Here is a 19,227-nt window from a genome sequence, read left to right on the forward strand (position 1 = left end):
TCGAATTAAGAGACACAGTTGGTTAAATAAGTTTCTAATTGATTACAAATTTTAAAATACCTTGAGCTATCATCTATAGAAAAGAAACGATTATCCAAGAAGCAAATATATTCAATCCGAGAAAATCGATCGAAACGAAAGATAATCATCTACGATGTTAAATAATAGAACTGCATAAAAAAAATTAAACGATAAACTAAGCGCAACAAAATTTCTGATCCTTTGCACGACGCAATGAAATGGTACACGGCATTCCTAATTTTTCCTTTAAAACAAATTTCATTCTATAATGAAGCTATTATATTATAACTAAGTTGTACAGTATGAAATTGAGAATCCATTACGCGTGATTCGATTTATATAATATTATAATTTATTCGCTATATACCCTTACGAATTTATACAATCTGCAGCCCTGTTTAATGTAAATAAATTTAATAACTTAATATCGATCCAATTTACGCGTATCGTATTGGCAAATATTAGATTACATAGGGGCAGATTGTAACTGGTCAACCTTTTAGTACAACATGAAAATGGTACATAAATTAAAAATCTTATCTCGACTGATACTACTAAATGTAGTAGATAATTTAGCGTGTAGCGATAATTTACCAATAAAACTAATTATCATCTCCTGATATTTTAAAGAACTTTTAAACGCTATAAAAAACACTCGTATAAAATGATATAATATAAATACTGTTGTGCTCTAAATTTCACTATTTTTAACACTCGCTCGCCTAACGTTTGAATTAAATTACACTTCTATTTACTCTTACGGATACTATTTATTCTTCCACGGCTTTATAATATAACAATTTAAATATCGATTTGAAAATAAGAAAACCAACACGTGCTTAGTTACGTAAGCAAATACCAGAAAGCATGATAAATATTGAACCCATATCCATTTCAATTCTTCCCAAATACTAGGTTGATAATGAATTAAATAATCCCTGTAAACTAGTTCTCCTTGGATAACTACTACGTTTTCATTCGAATAACCCGATTCTTCCATTACATATTTATCGCTTATTTTAGCTGCAACTGAAAGAAATTTTTATTACCGTGTCTTCTTTTTAGTAAGGGGTAACATTGAAGAAAGAATACCACTCACATTTTCTCTTAAAATTTTCGATAAGTAATTCATCTATGGAATAGTCAGCAATTTCTATACTGTGATTATACGTTTGATATAAACCTTCGCTAGTGATCACGCTCTTTTGCTGCAATATCAAATCACCGTAGAAACATACTTTCTGCGCCTCTTCGTTTAACGTATGAGTAAAATATGCAATGGATTCTACCGTCGTCTCCACTAACTGCTACAACAAAATTAATATCGACGCTTATTAATAACAAAGTAAGAATAATATAACGGTGACAAGAAGAAACGATAACAAAATAACAAAATAACAAAATACGGTCTTACTTTTAGTTGGAAATTGAAGAAAAGTAATAGTTTAAGAGATCTTATAGGCTCGTCGGTATAAAAGTGTGCTTCAAACTTTAAAATGTCCTTTTTACCATCTATATTTGTATCTATTTCTCGAACCTAAAATCTTTAAATTCTTATTAATTCTTATGCAAAACAGTTAACAGATAACAACAGTTTACAAATGTAATAATTCATATCTTTTACACTATAATAATATAAAGATAAAACCTTTATCAATATACAGTCGTCCTTGATTTCGTTATCCTTGTATGTTTTAAAAGTTGAACAAATTATAGGATTAATACTGTAATCTCTGTTTGCTAATAAAATATATTTATAGTTAAACGATACATCAGGCTTCTCCATTAGTACACGATTTTTCAATGAGTAACCTGAAAATTATATTAGCTAACTATATAATACAGAATATAAAAACATAAATTACGCTGCCATAAAGTAGGATACCATAGTTATGAATGTTACGAATTATGGTAAAATATATTGACATAACTACGTGTAAAAATAAAATGTTAAAAAATATATACCTCCTGTGTTCGAAATAATAAAAAAAGGGGTAATCAATGATAAAACTATAAGAAATAGTACGACGAGAAAGCTTAAAGAACATATTTTACTTTTGTATTTATAATCGATAGGACTTGAAAGTATTTCGAGAGTAGCCATTTTGGCGCGTTGCCTTGGAAAAGGTTAAGGAAATAAGTATATACGTATATACATATATACGTAGGTACACGTGTATAAACAATAGCCGCAAGAATACAAAGATAGAGCACGCGCAGTCATACGTTTCGTTATATGTTACAGTATGTAAGTGGACACGATGTGGAGAAAATAAAGAGAACGACGCTGCACAGAGAACGATGCACACCAACGCCGCTCCTTGATCGTTGTTATACTTATATATTTATTATACGAATGTGCACGCGTTACTAGACAAACTTATATATTATAGTTCCCATATAGTCCAGTCGAATTAACAATTTATCAACTTTGGAAACGGGAAATTTTTTATTTCTAATAAAAATGTACAAACTTATCTCAGTTTCTTCTCTCAACTTTCTGAAACACCTATATATTGATATTCGGACGAAAAAAGATCTTTTTTACTCAAACATTTTTGGTTAGAAAGGGAACGAGAGCGATCACGTTTATGGACCTGGTTGTTCCCGATCTAATGCTGCACCATGCGGCAAAGCGCTGAAATCAACTAAAGTTAGGGTATACAAGAACCTATAAAATCAGGGGGATCTGCCCTCTTTGGTTGCACACTAGCATAGATAACTTAGGACCAATCGTCAATCATTAATTTACTATGTAAGAAAATACTAAAAGCGAATTCAAAATAGTCACGTTTACAGCATGTTCTGTAGATTCGGAAATGTTGAATTCACGTAGTTCTAATCCTACGTTCGTCCATGTTGACGGTTCTACAAAGAATATTGCGAAAAAAACTCTATGTCTATGTTAAATTGCAACCAAACAGGGCAGATCCCTAATTTTATAGGTTCTTGTATATGCTAACTATAGTTGACATCGGCGCTTGGCAGCATGGTGCAGCACCTGTACTGTACAACACATACTGAAACTGCGCACATGAGTCAATAAGTGATAATCAGTTTTACTTTGTTGCATTTTCTTATTACTATTTAGTAGTTTTCTCCTTTCTAAAGTTAAGAGTTGCATCTTCGAATTCTACGCATTGAAAGCTACCAAATAGCAATAAAACCAGAAAAACCAATAATATTATTCCCATTAACACGAAGTTCAGCCGTATTTTTACTTACCTTCGTAATAATATTATTAGTAGATCGCATTAATTCGTGCCGCCGAGGACAGATGACTCTGCAACGGATGTTGCTTTGGTTCGTGCCGTAGCATGATTACGTTTTAGAGGTTGAACATTTTGTTATTTGCACAGTCAGTAGGTGTCGCTCATGCGTATAGAAAAATCTGATAAAAATCGCGGCGAATATCGAACGCAATAAAGTATTTCTCCGAAATGGTTTCATCATTTAATATGCAAAAAAGTGCAGCTGAAGCTTATCAATCAATTTTGGGCATTTATGGTGAAACCGCTCTTTTCGAAAGAACCTGTAGGAAATGAATGCAACGTTTCAAACAAGGTGATATTGAAACTGAAGACAAGAAACGCTCAGGGCTGCCGAAAAAATTCGACGATGAGGAACTGTAGGAGCTATTGGATGAAGATCCGGGACAAACGCTTAAAAAATTATCGGTAGCCCTCGGAGTCGACATATCGATCGTGTCGAGACGGCTACATGATCCGGCTACATGATCTACAAAATCCACAAGGAAGGAAAATGGATGTCTTGTTGACTGTCAGAAAGCTGAAAGTTGAATGAATCGCTTAGCATTTGCATTTCTTTGCTCGCTAAGCATAGGGGGAAGAGCTTTTTGTAGCGTATCGTAACTGAGAACGAAGATTGGATCTACTACGGAAACACGAAACAGAGGAAATCGTGCGTGGACCCCGAACAATTTCCAACATCGACACCAAAATGGAATATCCACGGAAAAAAGATAATGCTATGCATTTGGTGAGACATGGAAGGCGTGGTGTATTATGAATTTCTAAATCCCAGTGAAACGGTTAATGCTACAATTTGTCAACGCCAACTGAAGCGATTAAAGGACGTTCCATGCAACATGCCTTGGAAGACACGCATTTTGCCCAATCTCTTGAGTAATTTCGAAAATGGATCGATGATTGGATCACCTCAAAATAGAAGCCCTTCTATCGACGAGGGATCCAGCTTTTACCAGAAAGATGGCAAAATATAGTCGAAATTGCAATTGCAATTACTTTGATTGATATCCGATTGTAACATAATATGAAAATAATAAATATTTCAAGTAAAAAAGCGGCATAAATTGACGCAACCCCTTCGTAATTACTTAAAAAAGAAAAAAAAATGATCATATGTACGAAAGTTCTCTGATAGCATGTATTAATAATTAAGTTTTATGATAATATTAACTAGTATGTCATATATGCGCACATAACTGCAATGTACTTGTATTTTCAATCAATCGATTCCATCGGAAATCAATAGATATTTCAAACTGTTCATCACTGGTCCGAGAACAACCAGAACACTGAGAACATGATCTGAATAATAAACCAGAATAATGATCGTGAACATTGAGTACTCTCGCTTCCTCTCTGATATAAGCCATAAGCTCTATGACTTATGACAATATATAGTGTTTGTTTAGAATTTTAAGCGGATAGAATGAATTTTTCATCAACAATAGCATTATATTCTTTACCTTAAATATTATTTATATGGATAACCATTGTTTGATACAAAAATAGGTTAGGAACATACTGAAAGGAAATATTTTAAGTTATTATGATATTTAGGTTATGATATACAACAATATCATTAGAAATACCGGTAATGATTTAGTTAAAAAGTGAGCTTTTAAACACGATCGAGCGTTTAAAAATGTTTATTTCATTCTTTTACAAATAATTTGTTGTTATACAATATTAAAAAATGACAGATAAAGAAAGGGATACCTTTGTAAAGTTTTTACGAGATTTAAAAGGTACGTAACTAAAAATACAATAGGTATTAAAAAGTATTCAAACAGTAGTATGATTTACGTTTCAATATATAAAAGCATAGTGGCGCTAGTATTTACAGTTATAGTATATTTGCAATTATTCATTAGAATGTGTCCATGTTTTCCAAGAATCTAAAGACAATAAATAACAGCTATAGAACCTTTATTATGGTAATATATTCATACCAAGCAAAAAAGTATTTGAATATTGCGATGTAAGACCTGTAATTTGTCATTTCCTTTGTTCTAAGAAAACTAAACATAAATAAATGAATTTCGGTATGTTTTAAATGACTTTGAAAGGAAATGAAAATGAAAATTTAATATTTGTCCATTGCTGAGAAACTTAAGAAAAAAAGGAAATTATACAAAGAAAAAATATAGATCTTTTAATAAGAAGTAAATCAACAACTCGGCTCGTAATTAAAGAATTCAATAATAATGAGAATATTGCGATTAAACCACCATCCTGACATCAGAAGAAGTTAACACCAAGAGAAGAGAAATCAGTTCTTTGCGACATAGAAAAAATTATTTTTTACCTGCATCAAGCTTAGTATTAATCGTTACTACAAAATTTAAGAAAAAAGCATATGTATAATTATATCAACAAACTTTATGGAAGTACAATATTATGTAATGACGGTATTGCAATGCAATATTGTATTGTAATTTTTAAATGGTGAATTGCTTTTCTATCATCTTGTTTGAATACTTTTATTATTGATTGTATATATGTACATATATACCATAGTTATTTTCCCTTACAAGTATATATTACTAATATATGTTAGATTGATATAATATGTAAATAGTAATGTATGATAAAATGTCTTTAATTTTAAATCTTCCAATAAGTACATTTTTTTCTATTCTTTCTTTTGTAGTAAAAAAGAAAGATTATTCTACATTTGAAGAATCGCTCGGTACATTACAAAATTATGCTGCGACTAAAGGGTTGATGGATGAAGATATCGATTTGTTAGCAGATATTATTATAAATACAGAATTAGGTGAATATACGAACGCTCATTACAAACTACAAGTTACATTCTAGTGAGAACGTAAAGGAAAAAATATGTTTGATAGGTGCTACTAAATTGGTATCCTTAGCAAAGTGTTTAGTTCCAAGGTACGAGATACCTGAACGTACAGTTAAGTCCCTTATTTCTTGGTGCCTAGCATCTATAAATGAACTGCCTATTACTGTATCCACTATTATTATACAATGGACAATTGGTAATATTCTTTTTTCTTTTTTAATTATATAATAATGTGACGGAACAGGATATATATGTAAGATGAAAATTTAAATTGTATGTCTGTTTGCGCGCTTTCAGGCATATTGGACTATCAACTAATAGATAAAAAAGTTATAAATATATATTATAGCGTCTTCTTTTATATGATGTTGAAAAAGGAAAGACTGGTAAGTGTATATACATTCTGTTTACCAATACTGCATATGTAAACTTTATAAAAGGTCTTGTAATTACAATAAAAAATTTTAATAATGATCATAATATAAGAATCATCTTGTGTAGTTACATTATTTAAATATCTTCCTACTATTACCATTATAGGAAAGACATATAGCACGTATCATTTATGTATTAACAAAACCAGAAGATGTAACTCGTAGAGATGTATCTAGATTACTAAATCTTCATCAGAAATATTCGAAACCTCGTAAACATATTATTGTCTTATTGTCGTAAGTAATTGCGATTTGAGTTGCTTCATTTAACGAATGTAATATTAATTTGCGTAAGATTTATTTTAGATTGTTCAAATCTTACAAACCAGAATTAGTTCCTGAAAAAATTCAATCTATAAATACAGAAAGTGTATGGAAACCAATACCTGAAATTTTGCGATTAATGCTTCAAGATGCAAAAAGTCGTTTAGAGATTCAACAAACGCAGGACTTACATTCAGAGTGTTTTAACTGGAATGTATTTGAGGTAAGTGTTTGATAATTATAAAATTTATATAAACGTGAAATATTCATATAAATTTTTTTAACTTTAATAGTTTATGAAAACAAAGAAGACTGTAGCACCTCTGTTACCACCTGTAGGATATTTTCAAATTGGCTCTAATATTTTCAAAGGAAAGGATACAAAATCTATCTTTGAGATTTCTAGGTAAATAAATAATATTATTGTTTTATTACGTTTATTGATTGATATTCGTTACATAATAAGCTATTACAGCACAGAAGAATTGGGAAAATTGCACTTAAGCGTAGAATTACCGTGTAACGCCATATCACTTCTGTCTAATACTGCCGGTTACCATCTTCTTACATTTGCTGATTTCCACTATCAGAGTAGATTCTCTTATAATCTCTATAATACTTTAATAAGAGGTACACCTATAATATAATCTTTAATATAATAAATGTTTCTAGAAAAATAAATTCAACGTTTCTTTCATTTCAGCATTTATTTTGGAAAATGAAAAATTTTCTACAGAAGAAATTAACAAATTACTTGATATAACTATAGAATTTTCACAATATATGCAACAAGATATACTTGTCGTTAATCGTTTTCTTGATGAATATCTGTATTTTAATACGGGAGAATATCAATCAAAGTTACTAGTTTTATTGCAATGGATGACGTCGGTGTCTATTAGCGGTATATTTTCATTTATATTTATTAAGGGACTGCATACAAAAAGTTAATTCTCTATAAATATTTTTATTCAAATGATCTTCGTAGAATATTTCTTCGTATTGATAGACTTTTGATTGATTGATTGATTGATTGATTGATTGATATATATCATATTGGCTTGAAAAGATATGAATAAGCAGAGTTTCTATGATCTAAATTTTTATAAAAATTTAGTTACCTATCTCCTAAACACCAATTGCTTTTTGTTTCTGTCAAGCGATATACTATTATTTCGATTATACATGATTTTCTCTTACTATTGAAGATTATTTAGATGGATATTTTTAGATAGATGGATACATAGAAGAATTTTTAAACGAAACATGCGAAATTGGTAGATGTAAAGATATTCTTCTAATAGTTAAAAATTTAGTTCAGAATTTCGTTTACTTAGTGCTGTATTATATATTTCTGTACTTAGTGTAATTATTTTATAAAAATAAAGTATATTCAGATTTACAGGAAAAAATATTAGTTCATGTACAAAATATGTTTTACGAATCAACTTTAAGTATGAAGTGTGAAATTATCAGAACATTGAAAATGTTGATCACAAATTTGGTATGTTAAACATATTATTTTACTACCTTATTTAACTTACAGTTGGCTTTCCTATTGCATAAATTACTTTTGTTGAAACTATTTAAATATCAAAAATAACATAAAAATAAGAGTAACATAATTATTAATAAAGCAATAGTAGTCGACCGACAATTTTACAATGCCATTTTTTTGTAGTTTGTTAGTCAAGCATTTGAAGAATGCAGTCATAAAACACCTGCACCATTTCTAGGACAAGGTGCAGTGGATAATTTAGAAGAGGCTATTCCTATTCTCACAAAGGCCTCAAAAACCCTTATCGTGTCTGGTTTAAACATACATTCGTACGATATTTTATTACTCTCAGAAGCATTATCATTTTACGAGGAGGTAAATGATGAAGATAAATAATAATAATCTCCATACAATTGACATAAATAGTAATGAAATATTAATAATTCAGTGCCGTACTTTTACTGAAAATGTTTAGATTTGTATATTGGAAAATCGAAGTACCATAATGTCGTTTACATTAGCACCTCCTGCAGTAATTTATGGAGGTTTTATTACGAAGCATTGTGCTATTTTGTCAAAGATATGCAAATTGCTATTGAGGTATGCATCCTATAAACTTTGTTTATGTTTATAAATTAGCAATTTCAATTTCAATATCTGCTCACAGGTATCGTAATAGAAGTTTACAATTAAAAAATCGTAAGGTACAAAAGTTATATAAGAAAAAGTTCAATACTATATCTATCTATGCTCAAGATATTGTTGAAGCATTATGGTATGACGAGGTATGTAAATATGACACTAAAATCAGCTAATGTTAATTTTCTGTAATGAATTTCTACATTGAATTGTGCTGTTAGGCTCGACTAATTTGAAAACATGTATTTTTTATTATATTGCCGTTATGAATCGAAATTAAAAATTCGGATAAAATATTAATAAAATCCCATCGGGATGGAATTAAATTAGAAGGTTGTCAATTAATTAATTATAATCGATCGTATAAGAATATTATGCTTAAAATATTTTTTCTGTATTAAATTTTCACCATCAGAAAATAATTCTTCTTTCTTTTCCTTTTTTTCCTAATTTTGGCATTTAAGAATTATATTTTTTGCTAAACTTATATTTTTCAGCCATTTAAAAAACGCAGTAATATGTACTTTTTAAGAAATGTTCCAACGAGAGTGATGGAAGATTTAAAACATTGCAATCTAAATTGCCTTTTAAACATTAGTAACCATTATGCCATTTTACCTTACAAATGTATATTGAACAAAACAGGACTGTGTATTAACACAAGAGAGGTAAGAAATAACGCATAGTTATTTTTGATATTTTTCTGTTTTTTTTTTCTTTTTTTTTTTTTTTTTTTTTTTTTAATAATATTAACGTACCTAATAGAGTAAAATTACTTTTTAACATTTAATGATAACTTCTAAATGATAAAAAGTTATTTCAAAATTTTTACAGGCTGCTATGAGTGTAGCATTGTATTATTATCCAACCGTAAGTGAATTTCTTGATATATTTCAAAATTAACTGTAATAATAAATTTAGATATTAAAAGGTATGTATATTATTTCCGAAGAAATTTAAGATACTCTTGAGATGTAATAAATGTTTTTAGCTGTACGTTTTATACATTAAAACAATAATTTATAAAGTTTGTAATAATAAGTACGTGTGAAACAAGTTGATTTAAATTAATCATTGCCTTTTATTTCTTTGATTTACATAAAAATTTTCATGTACAGTTCATTCAACAGTCTTTAATACATATCTACCTAATGAAAAGTTACATATAAATTATCATGGATGCCTTGGGCTCATACTTTAGAAACTATATCAATTTTTTTTCTTTTTACATATTTTTTAATTTATCTTACTTATTTTATGCATTAATATTTAGTGTACACATTGCAATAGATTGAAAATTACTCATGTTTACATGAAAATAGTAGCTTGACAATGCATTATGCAGAAAATCCCTTTGAAAGTGAGTGTGAACATCTCTTAAATTTAAAATCTATATAATGCTTTATTAAAAGTATTATAAATACATATTCTAGAAGAGGCCATGCTATCGATGCAACATTATTCTACATACTAAATATACTTTATAACTACCATACTTTAAAACAATACATGTATGTATTACTAATACTATTGATAGTGCATTAAAGAATTAATAGGGTACCATTTTGATACATGTTATTCATCGATATTTCGAGTAAGTTTCAAGAACAGAAGAAAAAAAAAAAAAAGAGAGAGAAAGAAGAAGAAAAAAAAGAAAAAGGAAACTCGTTATAACTGAACTATGTATATATTTCTCTACTGCAGATTGATTTTCACAAAGTCACATTCATTATTGCTTTAGAATTCAATCGTACCATGCAAAGGAATGAATAAAGAATGTAAGTGTATAGTACTAGTAATTATGTTAAATTAAAAGAAAGATTTACTATAAATATCAGTATATACGATGTATTACTACTATTTAATTGATACAATATATACCATATTAGCATATTTTTCTACGTTTTCTTTTTCTTCGCTATAAACTGATACAGCTACATGATAGTACATTATCATGTCAATAATAACGATTTAAGACAATGACAACATCAAGAACTTAGTGCTTCTATAACGATTATAATGTTATAAAATTATCCCCAGTTTTAATGAATCAATTAAAACTGTAAAACTTTGCTTAATATCATAACATTTGTACCATCTAAACATGTCTCATGTTAAGCTGCAAATGAAGTATTTTTAAAGATCGATATAACAACCAGATACATATTCATACATCTAGTTATTTATACCTATAAAAATAATGATTATATATGGTGATGCATTACGCTAGAAAATTATATTTTGCTATGGACACATTCAGAGATGTTATAACTACGAGTACATATAAGAATTAACAGAGAATGTTCACCTCTACCAAAATTTTTAATAAATTCTTCCTTTTTCATGATAACATACAATTTGATTTGCAAATATCTTGAAAAGATATTACATGTTTTCATTAATAACTGTACAAGCACTTTACTAAGAATAGCATAGTTAAATTTCATCAATCTTGAGCAATGCATTCATGTTACCTATATTATTTTAAATTGTAACATGTTTTTATGGACTGTCTTTGGTGTAAATATATTCTCAGACTAGAAAATAATAGTATCAAGAGGCCTGGAATGTGAAAACAGTAATGTACATTAAATTTAGTAGATTTGGTAAAAGTGCACATCATTTTTCATGATATTAGCGATCAGAAACTTTGCTTTTATATGTAGCAATTATAGTATGTCAATTATAATTAATTTGTTCAAATCAGATAGTATGAGCAGCATAAAATAATGTTTGATATTAAAAGTATCAGTAGAAATAGAAATATTTATAACAATGTTTAATACTTATGCTGCTTAAACTACTTTCGATGTAAAGCCTGATATATTCTTATAAAGATAGAGAATAAATTAAATTTATTATTTAAAAAAATATATAGTAAACACATGATGTTATACTAGTAAACAATAACAATTAATATTTTATTGTCATGAATTTGAAAAAATCATTAAAACAGTTGCGTTTGTTCGGATGAGAGTACTGAAATAGCATTTAGTTATAGTCTGTGATTGGCAGTCACTCGGTTGTAATAAAGAACGATTCATTTTAGAAACTAACTTTAAATTACATGTAATACTAATAACATCACTGCAGTTCCATGTTGACATTAAGGTGAATTTGAATATAACTTCATTCTTTAACTATAACACTTTCTAAATATGCTTCAGGAAATATTAGCTAATATACGAAGTTCAGAAGAATGTAAAACATAATAATGGCAATAATTATGATACAACAATTTTCTTTATGACATTAATAATCTTATCCAGAAAAGAATAAAGTACCAGCAGATATAATTGAAAAAATAAGTATAAAGAATCGTTTTATTTATTTTAAGTATTCTAAATAAGATAGTTTGCTACTCGAAAATTATATGATTCCTACATAAATTCCTTCAATGTAAATACTTCTGTACTCTATGCATACAATAATACATCAGAGATATTTTGGACAATAATTTACTGCATTGAATATCATTACTATATTTAGATTTCATGCTGTAGTATATATAGGATAAGATATATCATTCCAGAAATAGAGATATGTAGAATAAGATATTTCGTTCCAGAAGTTCGCTATACAAGTTTATGTGCAATGATTGTATAGATATTAAATTCCACTAAACTTTTCTTTTTTATATAACAAATATTGCTTTGGAAAAAGCATTGTCATTAGATTTCCTTAAACAATTTCTCCAGGTTCCAATATAAAATTCATGGAACAATGCCAGAAACCTTTACATTTAGATTGTTAAACTAGTAGAAACTATTACTAAATTAAGATACAAATATTTTACGTATCACGTAATTTTTCTAAAATGTTTTGTATACATAAATCGCATTTTTATAGTTTTACAACAAACGAGAAAACGTGTTTTACGTAACATAAGTTAAATATACTGCCGTTTTTCATATTAGTGTTATTATTACATCACTCAAGGTAAAGAAAGTTTTACCGTCTTATTTTTATTCTAGCATTAATTATAACTTTAAAATGCATTTTTTTAATTATTATTGTTTATAACCATAAAATATCAAGATTATTTAATTGATGTTAGTTAAAGGACATAACATGGAGGACTTCAAATAAAAACTAAAGAATGATATTATTTTATAATAAAAAGGAATTGTATTTATAAATGCTAAATGAAAGTTTTTGAAAATTTTGTTCAAATAACATTCCTATAAAACACTTGAAATTCATATAATACTTTGTATTAAATTTTAATGCACATCTAAAATAATTACAAAAGTATATAATGTTTCTACATATTGTATATATTTTTAACTATGAAAGAAAGAAAGACATGAAAAGTATATATGTATTGATTTCAACAAAGTTATAAATTACACAGCGGTTCTGACATTATTGCCATTCTTAAAATAAAAATTCTTCATTCATATGATAATATTTAATACATTTGGTAATCAATGTAAAATTATGGTGCTTCAGTAAGTGCCTAACGTCATATATATTTTAATTAAATTCGAGCTCTTAATTTTTGTATTTTGGATATACTACGGGCAGTGACTATAGCATCTTTGTAAAAGAACTTGTTTCGCATATAGTTAATATTAAATCATTGGAGATTATGGGAATTCAATTAAGCTTAGTGTACAAATAGCATTATGTATGGCACAAGGTACAGATCAATATTCATGATAGTATTGAAAGGTATTGCCAATGTTTTTCTTCATTCACACGTACTCATGATATGAAAAAGGATAATTAAGAATGTATATAATTAATAACAGGTGTAAGGGTATGCGTGTTGTTTTATAATATTCAGAAAGTATACAACTAATTACATATTAATATATCTGGAGAACTTGATTTATTTACACTATGTCTTATTTGAAGTCCACGCATCTGCATTTAAATGATAGTAATGTTGTCAGAGAATGTTTTTGTTTCCGTTAAAGTACACCATATAATTATAACAAATTTTGTTATCTATAATGTTATCTATTCCCAGCTTTTATTACCAAACAGAATTTAAAAATAGCCTTATGTCAGTCAAGCTTCTCGTATTTAAGATGTATTAGACTCGAATTTGTTGAATATTTTGTAAAACATAACATTTATCATTCCTCAAACTATGATATATGACAATAACTAATTAAAATTAAATGATAACGACATAATTCAAATACGCTTATCGTCATGAGGATACTGCGAGTGATAAATAAATAAATGAACAAGATCTTACATGTTGGTAATAGATATTAGAAATAATGGGTAATATGTTATCGTAATCTATTCTATTCTTTAAATTTTTGTTGCGATTCTCAAAAGGTAAAATGAAACATTTCACTGATGTTATGATCTTTTTGTTCCACTTTTCAAGTACGTTCCATAACAACCAAAAAGGGGGGATTAACAAGTTATTTTAAACTAATATTCAGGCTTGGGACTGATCTGTATATTGGTGTAAGCATAAATAATGAAGCCTAATCTTAAAACACTGCAATCAGGCTTGTGTAATTTTTATACAATTAATAGAAGATGATAATCATTTTACATAGCTTCTTTTTTTTTTTGTTTTTTTTTTTTTTTTTGTTCCAACTGTTAATGGTATTAACAGCCCATAGCCATTTAGAGTAAGAACGTTTAACCATACAGACACTTAAAACAAATTTTTCCCATACTGCAGCTTTTTTAAAAGACTTTTAAAATCAAATTAAATTAGATCAACTCTCTGTTATTTACTAACAAAAATGTCATTTGTATAGAAATACCTTCAAATGTAGTATAATATGTCATTGTAGTAGAAAAGTAAATTGTGATACTAAACAAAATTTTTAGCTTTTTAGATGTCCTTTGATCACTTTATCTCAAATTTTAGACATCCATCTTTGGCACAATATGTTAATTAAGCAGAAATAGATTATATATATAAGTAAAAAAAAGAATAATAAAACAGCAAAAATGTATACACTTTCCATCGCTACAAAAATCCAGTATATAATCTGTCATTATATAATGAAAAACTAAATAAACATGAATCGATTCATTATTTAAATTATAGAGGAGCATGGTTACAAACAAGTTCTTTTTAGAATTACTCCTAATTACTTAAATGTAGTAAATTCTATCAGAAGAACAAAAATGAAAGGAAAAGATGGAAAACAGAAAAGATTGAACAAGTGTTGAGATATTGTTTGCTAAACACAATGAATATGCATACATTGTTTTTATGTCTAACATTTACATATATATATATATATACACACACACACACATATATGTGATATACACACGTATGTATATTATATATATATATATACACATAATATGTAAGAATGTATCTATGCACGTATATGTACCATTAATGAAAGTAAATTATGATGATATTGTTACGGCGATGAAATTCAGTTCAGTTGATTCAATATTAGTATAATCATAATTAAAGCACTTGCATGTGCATATTTGTCTCTAGCACTCACACATTGTCTTTTCACTAAGGGAAATAGAATACTTCACTTCACTCTTTAGATAACACTTTTGTACACAAAGCAGTATGTATCTATTTTTTTTTTTTTTTTTTCTTTTCCTTGTTAAACAAGATGTAAGAAGTATAACAGTTTCACAATTAACTGAGGAGCAGCAAAATAAACAGCTCAGTCCCAACTGGCGTCACTCTCAGCCTCTTCTTCTTCCTCCTCCTCGTCAGAGAACATGGTATCATATATATAATCTGGATCATGTAGGAACTCATCACGACTTCTTTTTCTTAGCCCCATTCTACGCTTCTTCGTTGTTAGGGCAAGTTCGTCTTCTGTCGTTCTCTCCTTACGAAATTCGTAGACTAGTGGATAAATATATTCAATTGCAGCTTGGACAGCAGCAACATTGGGAGCTACAATGTACATTTCAATTTACTCGATAAACATAATAATTAAGATCGTATACGAAAACAATATATTTCTTTATAGATTTTTACTTCAATCTTCATAGATAAAATATCTATGAATGTCGTTTATGCCAAGCTATGGATATATTTACCAGCTGTCCTTCAGTGTTTATAATTGAATGTCATTCGTCCGTGTGTTACAAATTGATTCTTCATTACAAATTTATGAATGAGACATTTTCTATTCTAAAACACACTTGCGATCTTTCATCCATAGCATTGCATAAATAACATTGTGTTAACATTGTGATATTTCATTCGCGATTGTAAAAGAATTAATAATTCATTTAACGCAAACTTTAATCAAAACAAACCTGTTACAGTGACACTTCCAGTAGAAAATATTTTCAATGTAGCTTTTGGTTCTTTTAGTTTGTATGTGACACCAGGATGTAATTCTGGCTCATAACTAAATAAAACAAATACATAAATATCTTTGACTATAATACATTATCTGTATAATAGATTATAAAAGGGTATAAATCAAAATCATTGTTAGTCAATCAGTTCAATCATTCCTGTAAATCATATAGGTTAATTTAAACATACATAAGTATACTTACTCTGCATTTTCTTTGTGACATGATGAAAATGATGTTATCTTGATAGCAAATGGCATACAGCATGTACCCAGTACATTAACCACTCTATAATTGTTAAATCGTACTTTAAATCCAAGCTTCTGAAGTGAACGAGCAAAGCGGCGAGCTGCTATCTTTGCTTGAACTTCACTAGTTGCACCGGTACATGTTACTTTGCCAGAAGACCATATAGAAGCAGTAGTATATGGTCTCCTTAGTTTCATAGTAATCATCTACAACATGCATGCATATACTAAGAACATTGCCTATAAATGTTATTCAATATTTCAAATTGTTTAAAATCGAAAAATTATATTAAAACTTAAAGATCGACTTGTTCAGCTAGAAAGTTTCATGTAGTCTTAAAACGTATGTATATCTCGCTTAAAATTGAACTATAGCTTTAATAATCTTGAAAGGAAATTTATTATACATCCAACATATTCTGATATTTCAAATTTAATATACATTAAAGCATAGCTATATTCTCAAGTAGAAATTAATATTATATTAAAGTAATGCTAAGATCATTTTCATTATCATATGGATAATATATCTTATATAATCTAGGATTGGGATAAAATCAAGGAGTGTACCATTTTATTAAACAATTAATCATAATCTTTTACTGTTAATTACAAAAAACTAAAAGCCAAATGTAAAATATTTATGATTAATTTATAACAAATAATTTTATATCTTTTTCACATCTTATTAACACTGATACTTTCTCTTGTTACTTTAATTTTTAATATTTTTTAACAATTTTTATCCACTGCTTGAAAAAACATTGTGAATTTTATTAAGGTATGTAAATTTTTGTATGTAATTAAGAAAAATCAAGTATGTAAGCGTTCTAGTAATGTAATTTAAATTTTCTGCATAGAAACATTGAACATAAATTGAAGATATAAGAATTAAGCTTACATCACAATTAAATATATTAAATATAATTAATTTGCTACAAATGTAAAAAAACAAGACAGCTTCAAAACATACCCCATTCTCTCTTCTATATTCCACATTAGATCCATTTAGTGCAATTTCTCGTAAATTTAAATGACACCTAACACTGAAGCTGCAAACTACATTATTGATAACGATATCCAATTCACGAGGTTCTTGTTCATGAGGCTCCATGTAAGGTTGAATCTGTCCATCAAATATCCTCTCATCTTTTTCTTCTTTACATATGTTGGTATTGTCTAAATTCTTTACATCCTCTACATGATTTATTGATGTGTTTGTTAAAGGTTTCATGCCATTCTTTTGAATAGCAGTTGCCATAATATATCCCTACAAAAAAACAAATAAAAAGGAAAAAAAAATTTAAATTACCTATATCCTTTGTATATAATCTAACATAGAAACATTAATTAGTAGCGTTACATCACTTATTACTTTATACAACATTTAGCATTTCATTTTATGATTTATAAAATAATTCTTAAACGATAAAGTCCTCATTTTTTTCATAAAAGCCAATTTTGTTTGATTTAAGTACTAGGGAATAAAATATCTATTTGTTATATCACTAAATTAAAAAAATTACTGATTAAAGTAACATTGCCGTTTGTTATGCCATTAATTATCAGAAATATTAATAAATATTGTATCATTTAAATTATTTGTAATTTCATCAACTATTATGTAAATCAATATATACTTTAATCTCAAATTTAATGTTAGGGGTCCGTAGTTCCTAATTTAAAAAGCTTTAAGTTTATATTCCTCAATTTTCAATGACTTTTCATTTATATTGAATACCCAAAACATAAGAAGCTCAAAAAATCATACAAAAACAATAACTGAAAAATACAGTACTTCTAAAGAAAATGATTTTATATAGTAAAATGAAGCTACAAGTTTCTTTCCCTAAAAATTTAAATAATTAATAATGACATTTTATGTAAAACAACATGATGTAAAATCGTTATTACAGATGTTACCTCACTGGAATGATATATGATAAGTATGCAGATACGTCCTATAAAAAATATATCAATTTTAATTCAGAAAGATAATGAATTTCCGGAGGAAGTTAAATTGAAATTCTACGAAATTGTTTTAAAATTACTACAAGTGAAACATAGCGGAAATGCGCAAACATTTAAAAGACACGATGTTTATAGAAGCACGCGAACGTTTAATGAAAATTTTCGTGAGATGTATTTCAAAAATGCTGAGAAATGTTCAAAAGGTTTTCTCGGATGTTAGATGAGGTGACAGTAAGAAAAGATGAAAAGCACAATTGCTATTCCTTATAGCGTTAAATGACTATAGTATTAAATTAGAAGATTAAAATCTCGATCAACAGCGGCAGACAAAATAGAAATCGCACTCACTTGTGCCTATGTTATATACTTTTTTATTAAAGATAACTTCTTTGTTGACAAGTACTAGGAGAAGGCAAAGTTAGCTCAATAATCACTGCCATTGTTTTCGGCCATCTTCACTAGACTAGCAGCTACTGATCAAAGTCACGGACGCGGCAATGATACATAAAAGAGAATACTCATTGATAAAGTATAGTCGTGTAATTATCCTGGTATATTTTTAAATTTTCCACTAACTATTAAATTCTATATAAATTTACATATGTTATATCTTCTTCAGTAAACTGTATCAGTATTTAAGTAAATATTATATTTTCTATCTTATTGTATGTCAAGTATCGAAATAAAAATATTACCAATAAATTTTAATATTGCTACTTGGAACTTCCCTAGATTTTTTCTAGAACTTAGATGCTGATGTTTCATAAGATCTTCACCTTTTTTTTTTAATTAATTAAAAGACGAA

General features: G+C 28.0%; 3 protein-coding genes across 7 annotated transcripts; 1 reads left to right on the forward strand and 2 right to left on the reverse strand.

Annotated features, from left to right (window-relative positions):
* Positions 1 to 766: 766 nt before the first annotated feature.
* On the reverse strand, positions 767 to 2,239 carry LOC139989908 (transmembrane protein 231-like). 2 transcript variants are annotated; one of them, XM_072008608.1, is made up of 6 exons: positions 2,223 to 2,239; positions 1,987 to 2,138; positions 1,670 to 1,833; positions 1,436 to 1,558; positions 1,121 to 1,325; positions 767 to 1,050 (listed from the first exon to the last, which is right to left on the reverse strand). In XM_072008608.1, the coding sequence occupies exons 2-6, from the start codon at positions 2,123 to 2,125 to the stop codon at positions 788 to 790; spliced, it is 894 nt and encodes a 297-aa protein (XP_071864709.1). In that variant the 5' UTR covers positions 2,126 to 2,138; positions 2,223 to 2,239; the 3' UTR covers positions 767 to 787. The 2 variants fall into 2 exon arrangements, with proteins under 2 accessions (XP_071864709.1, XP_071864708.1); XM_072008607.1 differs by having other exon boundaries at positions 1,121 to 1,328.
* A 2,149-nt stretch (positions 2,240 to 4,388) lies between these two features.
* On the forward strand, positions 4,389 to 9,987 carry LOC139989900 (centromere protein I). Of its 4 annotated transcripts, none has more exons than XR_011800442.1 (15): positions 4,389 to 5,035; positions 5,941 to 6,066; positions 6,143 to 6,292; positions 6,394 to 6,482; positions 6,637 to 6,767; positions 6,837 to 7,017; positions 7,088 to 7,200; positions 7,270 to 7,424; positions 7,498 to 7,698; positions 8,192 to 8,298; positions 8,476 to 8,667; positions 8,768 to 8,892; positions 8,960 to 9,077; positions 9,464 to 9,599; positions 9,766 to 9,987. XR_011800442.1 is itself a non-coding variant. In XM_072008590.1 (15 exons), the coding sequence occupies exons 1-15, from the start codon at positions 4,984 to 4,986 to the stop codon at positions 9,832 to 9,834; spliced, it is 1,980 nt and encodes a 659-aa protein (XP_071864691.1). In that variant the 5' UTR covers positions 4,392 to 4,983; the 3' UTR covers positions 9,835 to 9,987. The 4 variants fall into 4 exon arrangements, 3 of the variants coding, with proteins under 3 accessions (XP_071864693.1, XP_071864691.1, XP_071864692.1); XM_072008590.1 differs by having other exon boundaries at positions 4,392 to 5,035; positions 9,429 to 9,599; XM_072008591.1 differs by lacking the exon at positions 4,389 to 5,035 and adding an exon at positions 5,068 to 5,224 and having other exon boundaries at positions 9,429 to 9,599.
* Positions 9,988 to 15,229: 5,242 nt separating this feature from the next.
* Trf2 (TATA box binding protein-related factor 2) lies at positions 15,230 to 18,902 on the reverse strand. Its single transcript, XM_072008300.1, has 5 exons — positions 18,771 to 18,902; positions 17,425 to 17,721; positions 16,408 to 16,658; positions 16,159 to 16,253; positions 15,230 to 15,790 (listed from the first exon to the last, which is right to left on the reverse strand). Exons 2-5 carry the CDS (start codon positions 17,710 to 17,712, stop codon positions 15,552 to 15,554), a joined length of 873 nt encoding a protein of 290 aa, XP_071864401.1. The 5' UTR covers positions 17,713 to 17,721; positions 18,771 to 18,902; the 3' UTR covers positions 15,230 to 15,551.
* Positions 18,903 to 19,227: the final 325 nt, after the last annotated feature.

Source organism: Bombus fervidus, chromosome 8, assembly GCF_041682495.2.
Source record: "Bombus fervidus isolate BK054 chromosome 8, iyBomFerv1, whole genome shotgun sequence".
Classification (NCBI taxonomy): Eukaryota; Metazoa; Arthropoda; class Insecta; order Hymenoptera; family Apidae; genus Bombus; species Bombus fervidus.

Bases quoted from the DNA above. Each gene is read 5' to 3' on its own strand.
- LOC139989900 (XM_072008590.1), top strand. From the start codon at position 4,984: ATGACAGATAAAGAAAGGGATACCTTTGTAAAGTTTTTACGAGATTTA. The intron at 7,018-7,087 runs GTAAGTGTTTGA...TAACTTTAATAG, and splicing joins TTAACTGGAATGTATTTGAG to TTTATGAAAACAAAGAAGAC. The intron at 7,201-7,269 runs GTAAATAAATAA...AAGCTATTACAG, and splicing joins TCTATCTTTGAGATTTCTAG to CACAGAAGAATTGGGAAAAT.
- LOC139989908 (XM_072008607.1), bottom strand. From the start codon at position 2,125: ATGGCTACTCTCGAAATACTTTCAAGTCCTATCGATTATAAATACAAA. The intron at 1,834-1,986 runs GTATATATTTTT...TATAATTTTCAG, and splicing joins TATTATTTCGAACACAGGAG to GTTACTCATTGAAAAATCGT. The intron at 1,559-1,669 runs GTTTTATCTTTA...TAAAGATTTTAG, and splicing joins ACGACTGTATATTGATAAAG to GTTCGAGAAATAGATACAAA.
- Trf2 (XM_072008300.1), bottom strand. From the start codon at position 17,712: ATGGCAACTGCTATTCAAAAGAATGGCATGAAACCTTTAACAAACACA. The intron at 16,659-17,424 runs GTATGTTTTGAA...TGCATGTTGTAG, and splicing joins AATATAGAAGAGAGAATGGG to ATGATTACTATGAAACTAAG. The intron at 16,254-16,407 runs GTAAGTATACTT...TGTTTTATTTAG, and splicing joins TGTCACAAAGAAAATGCAGA to TTATGAGCCAGAATTACATC.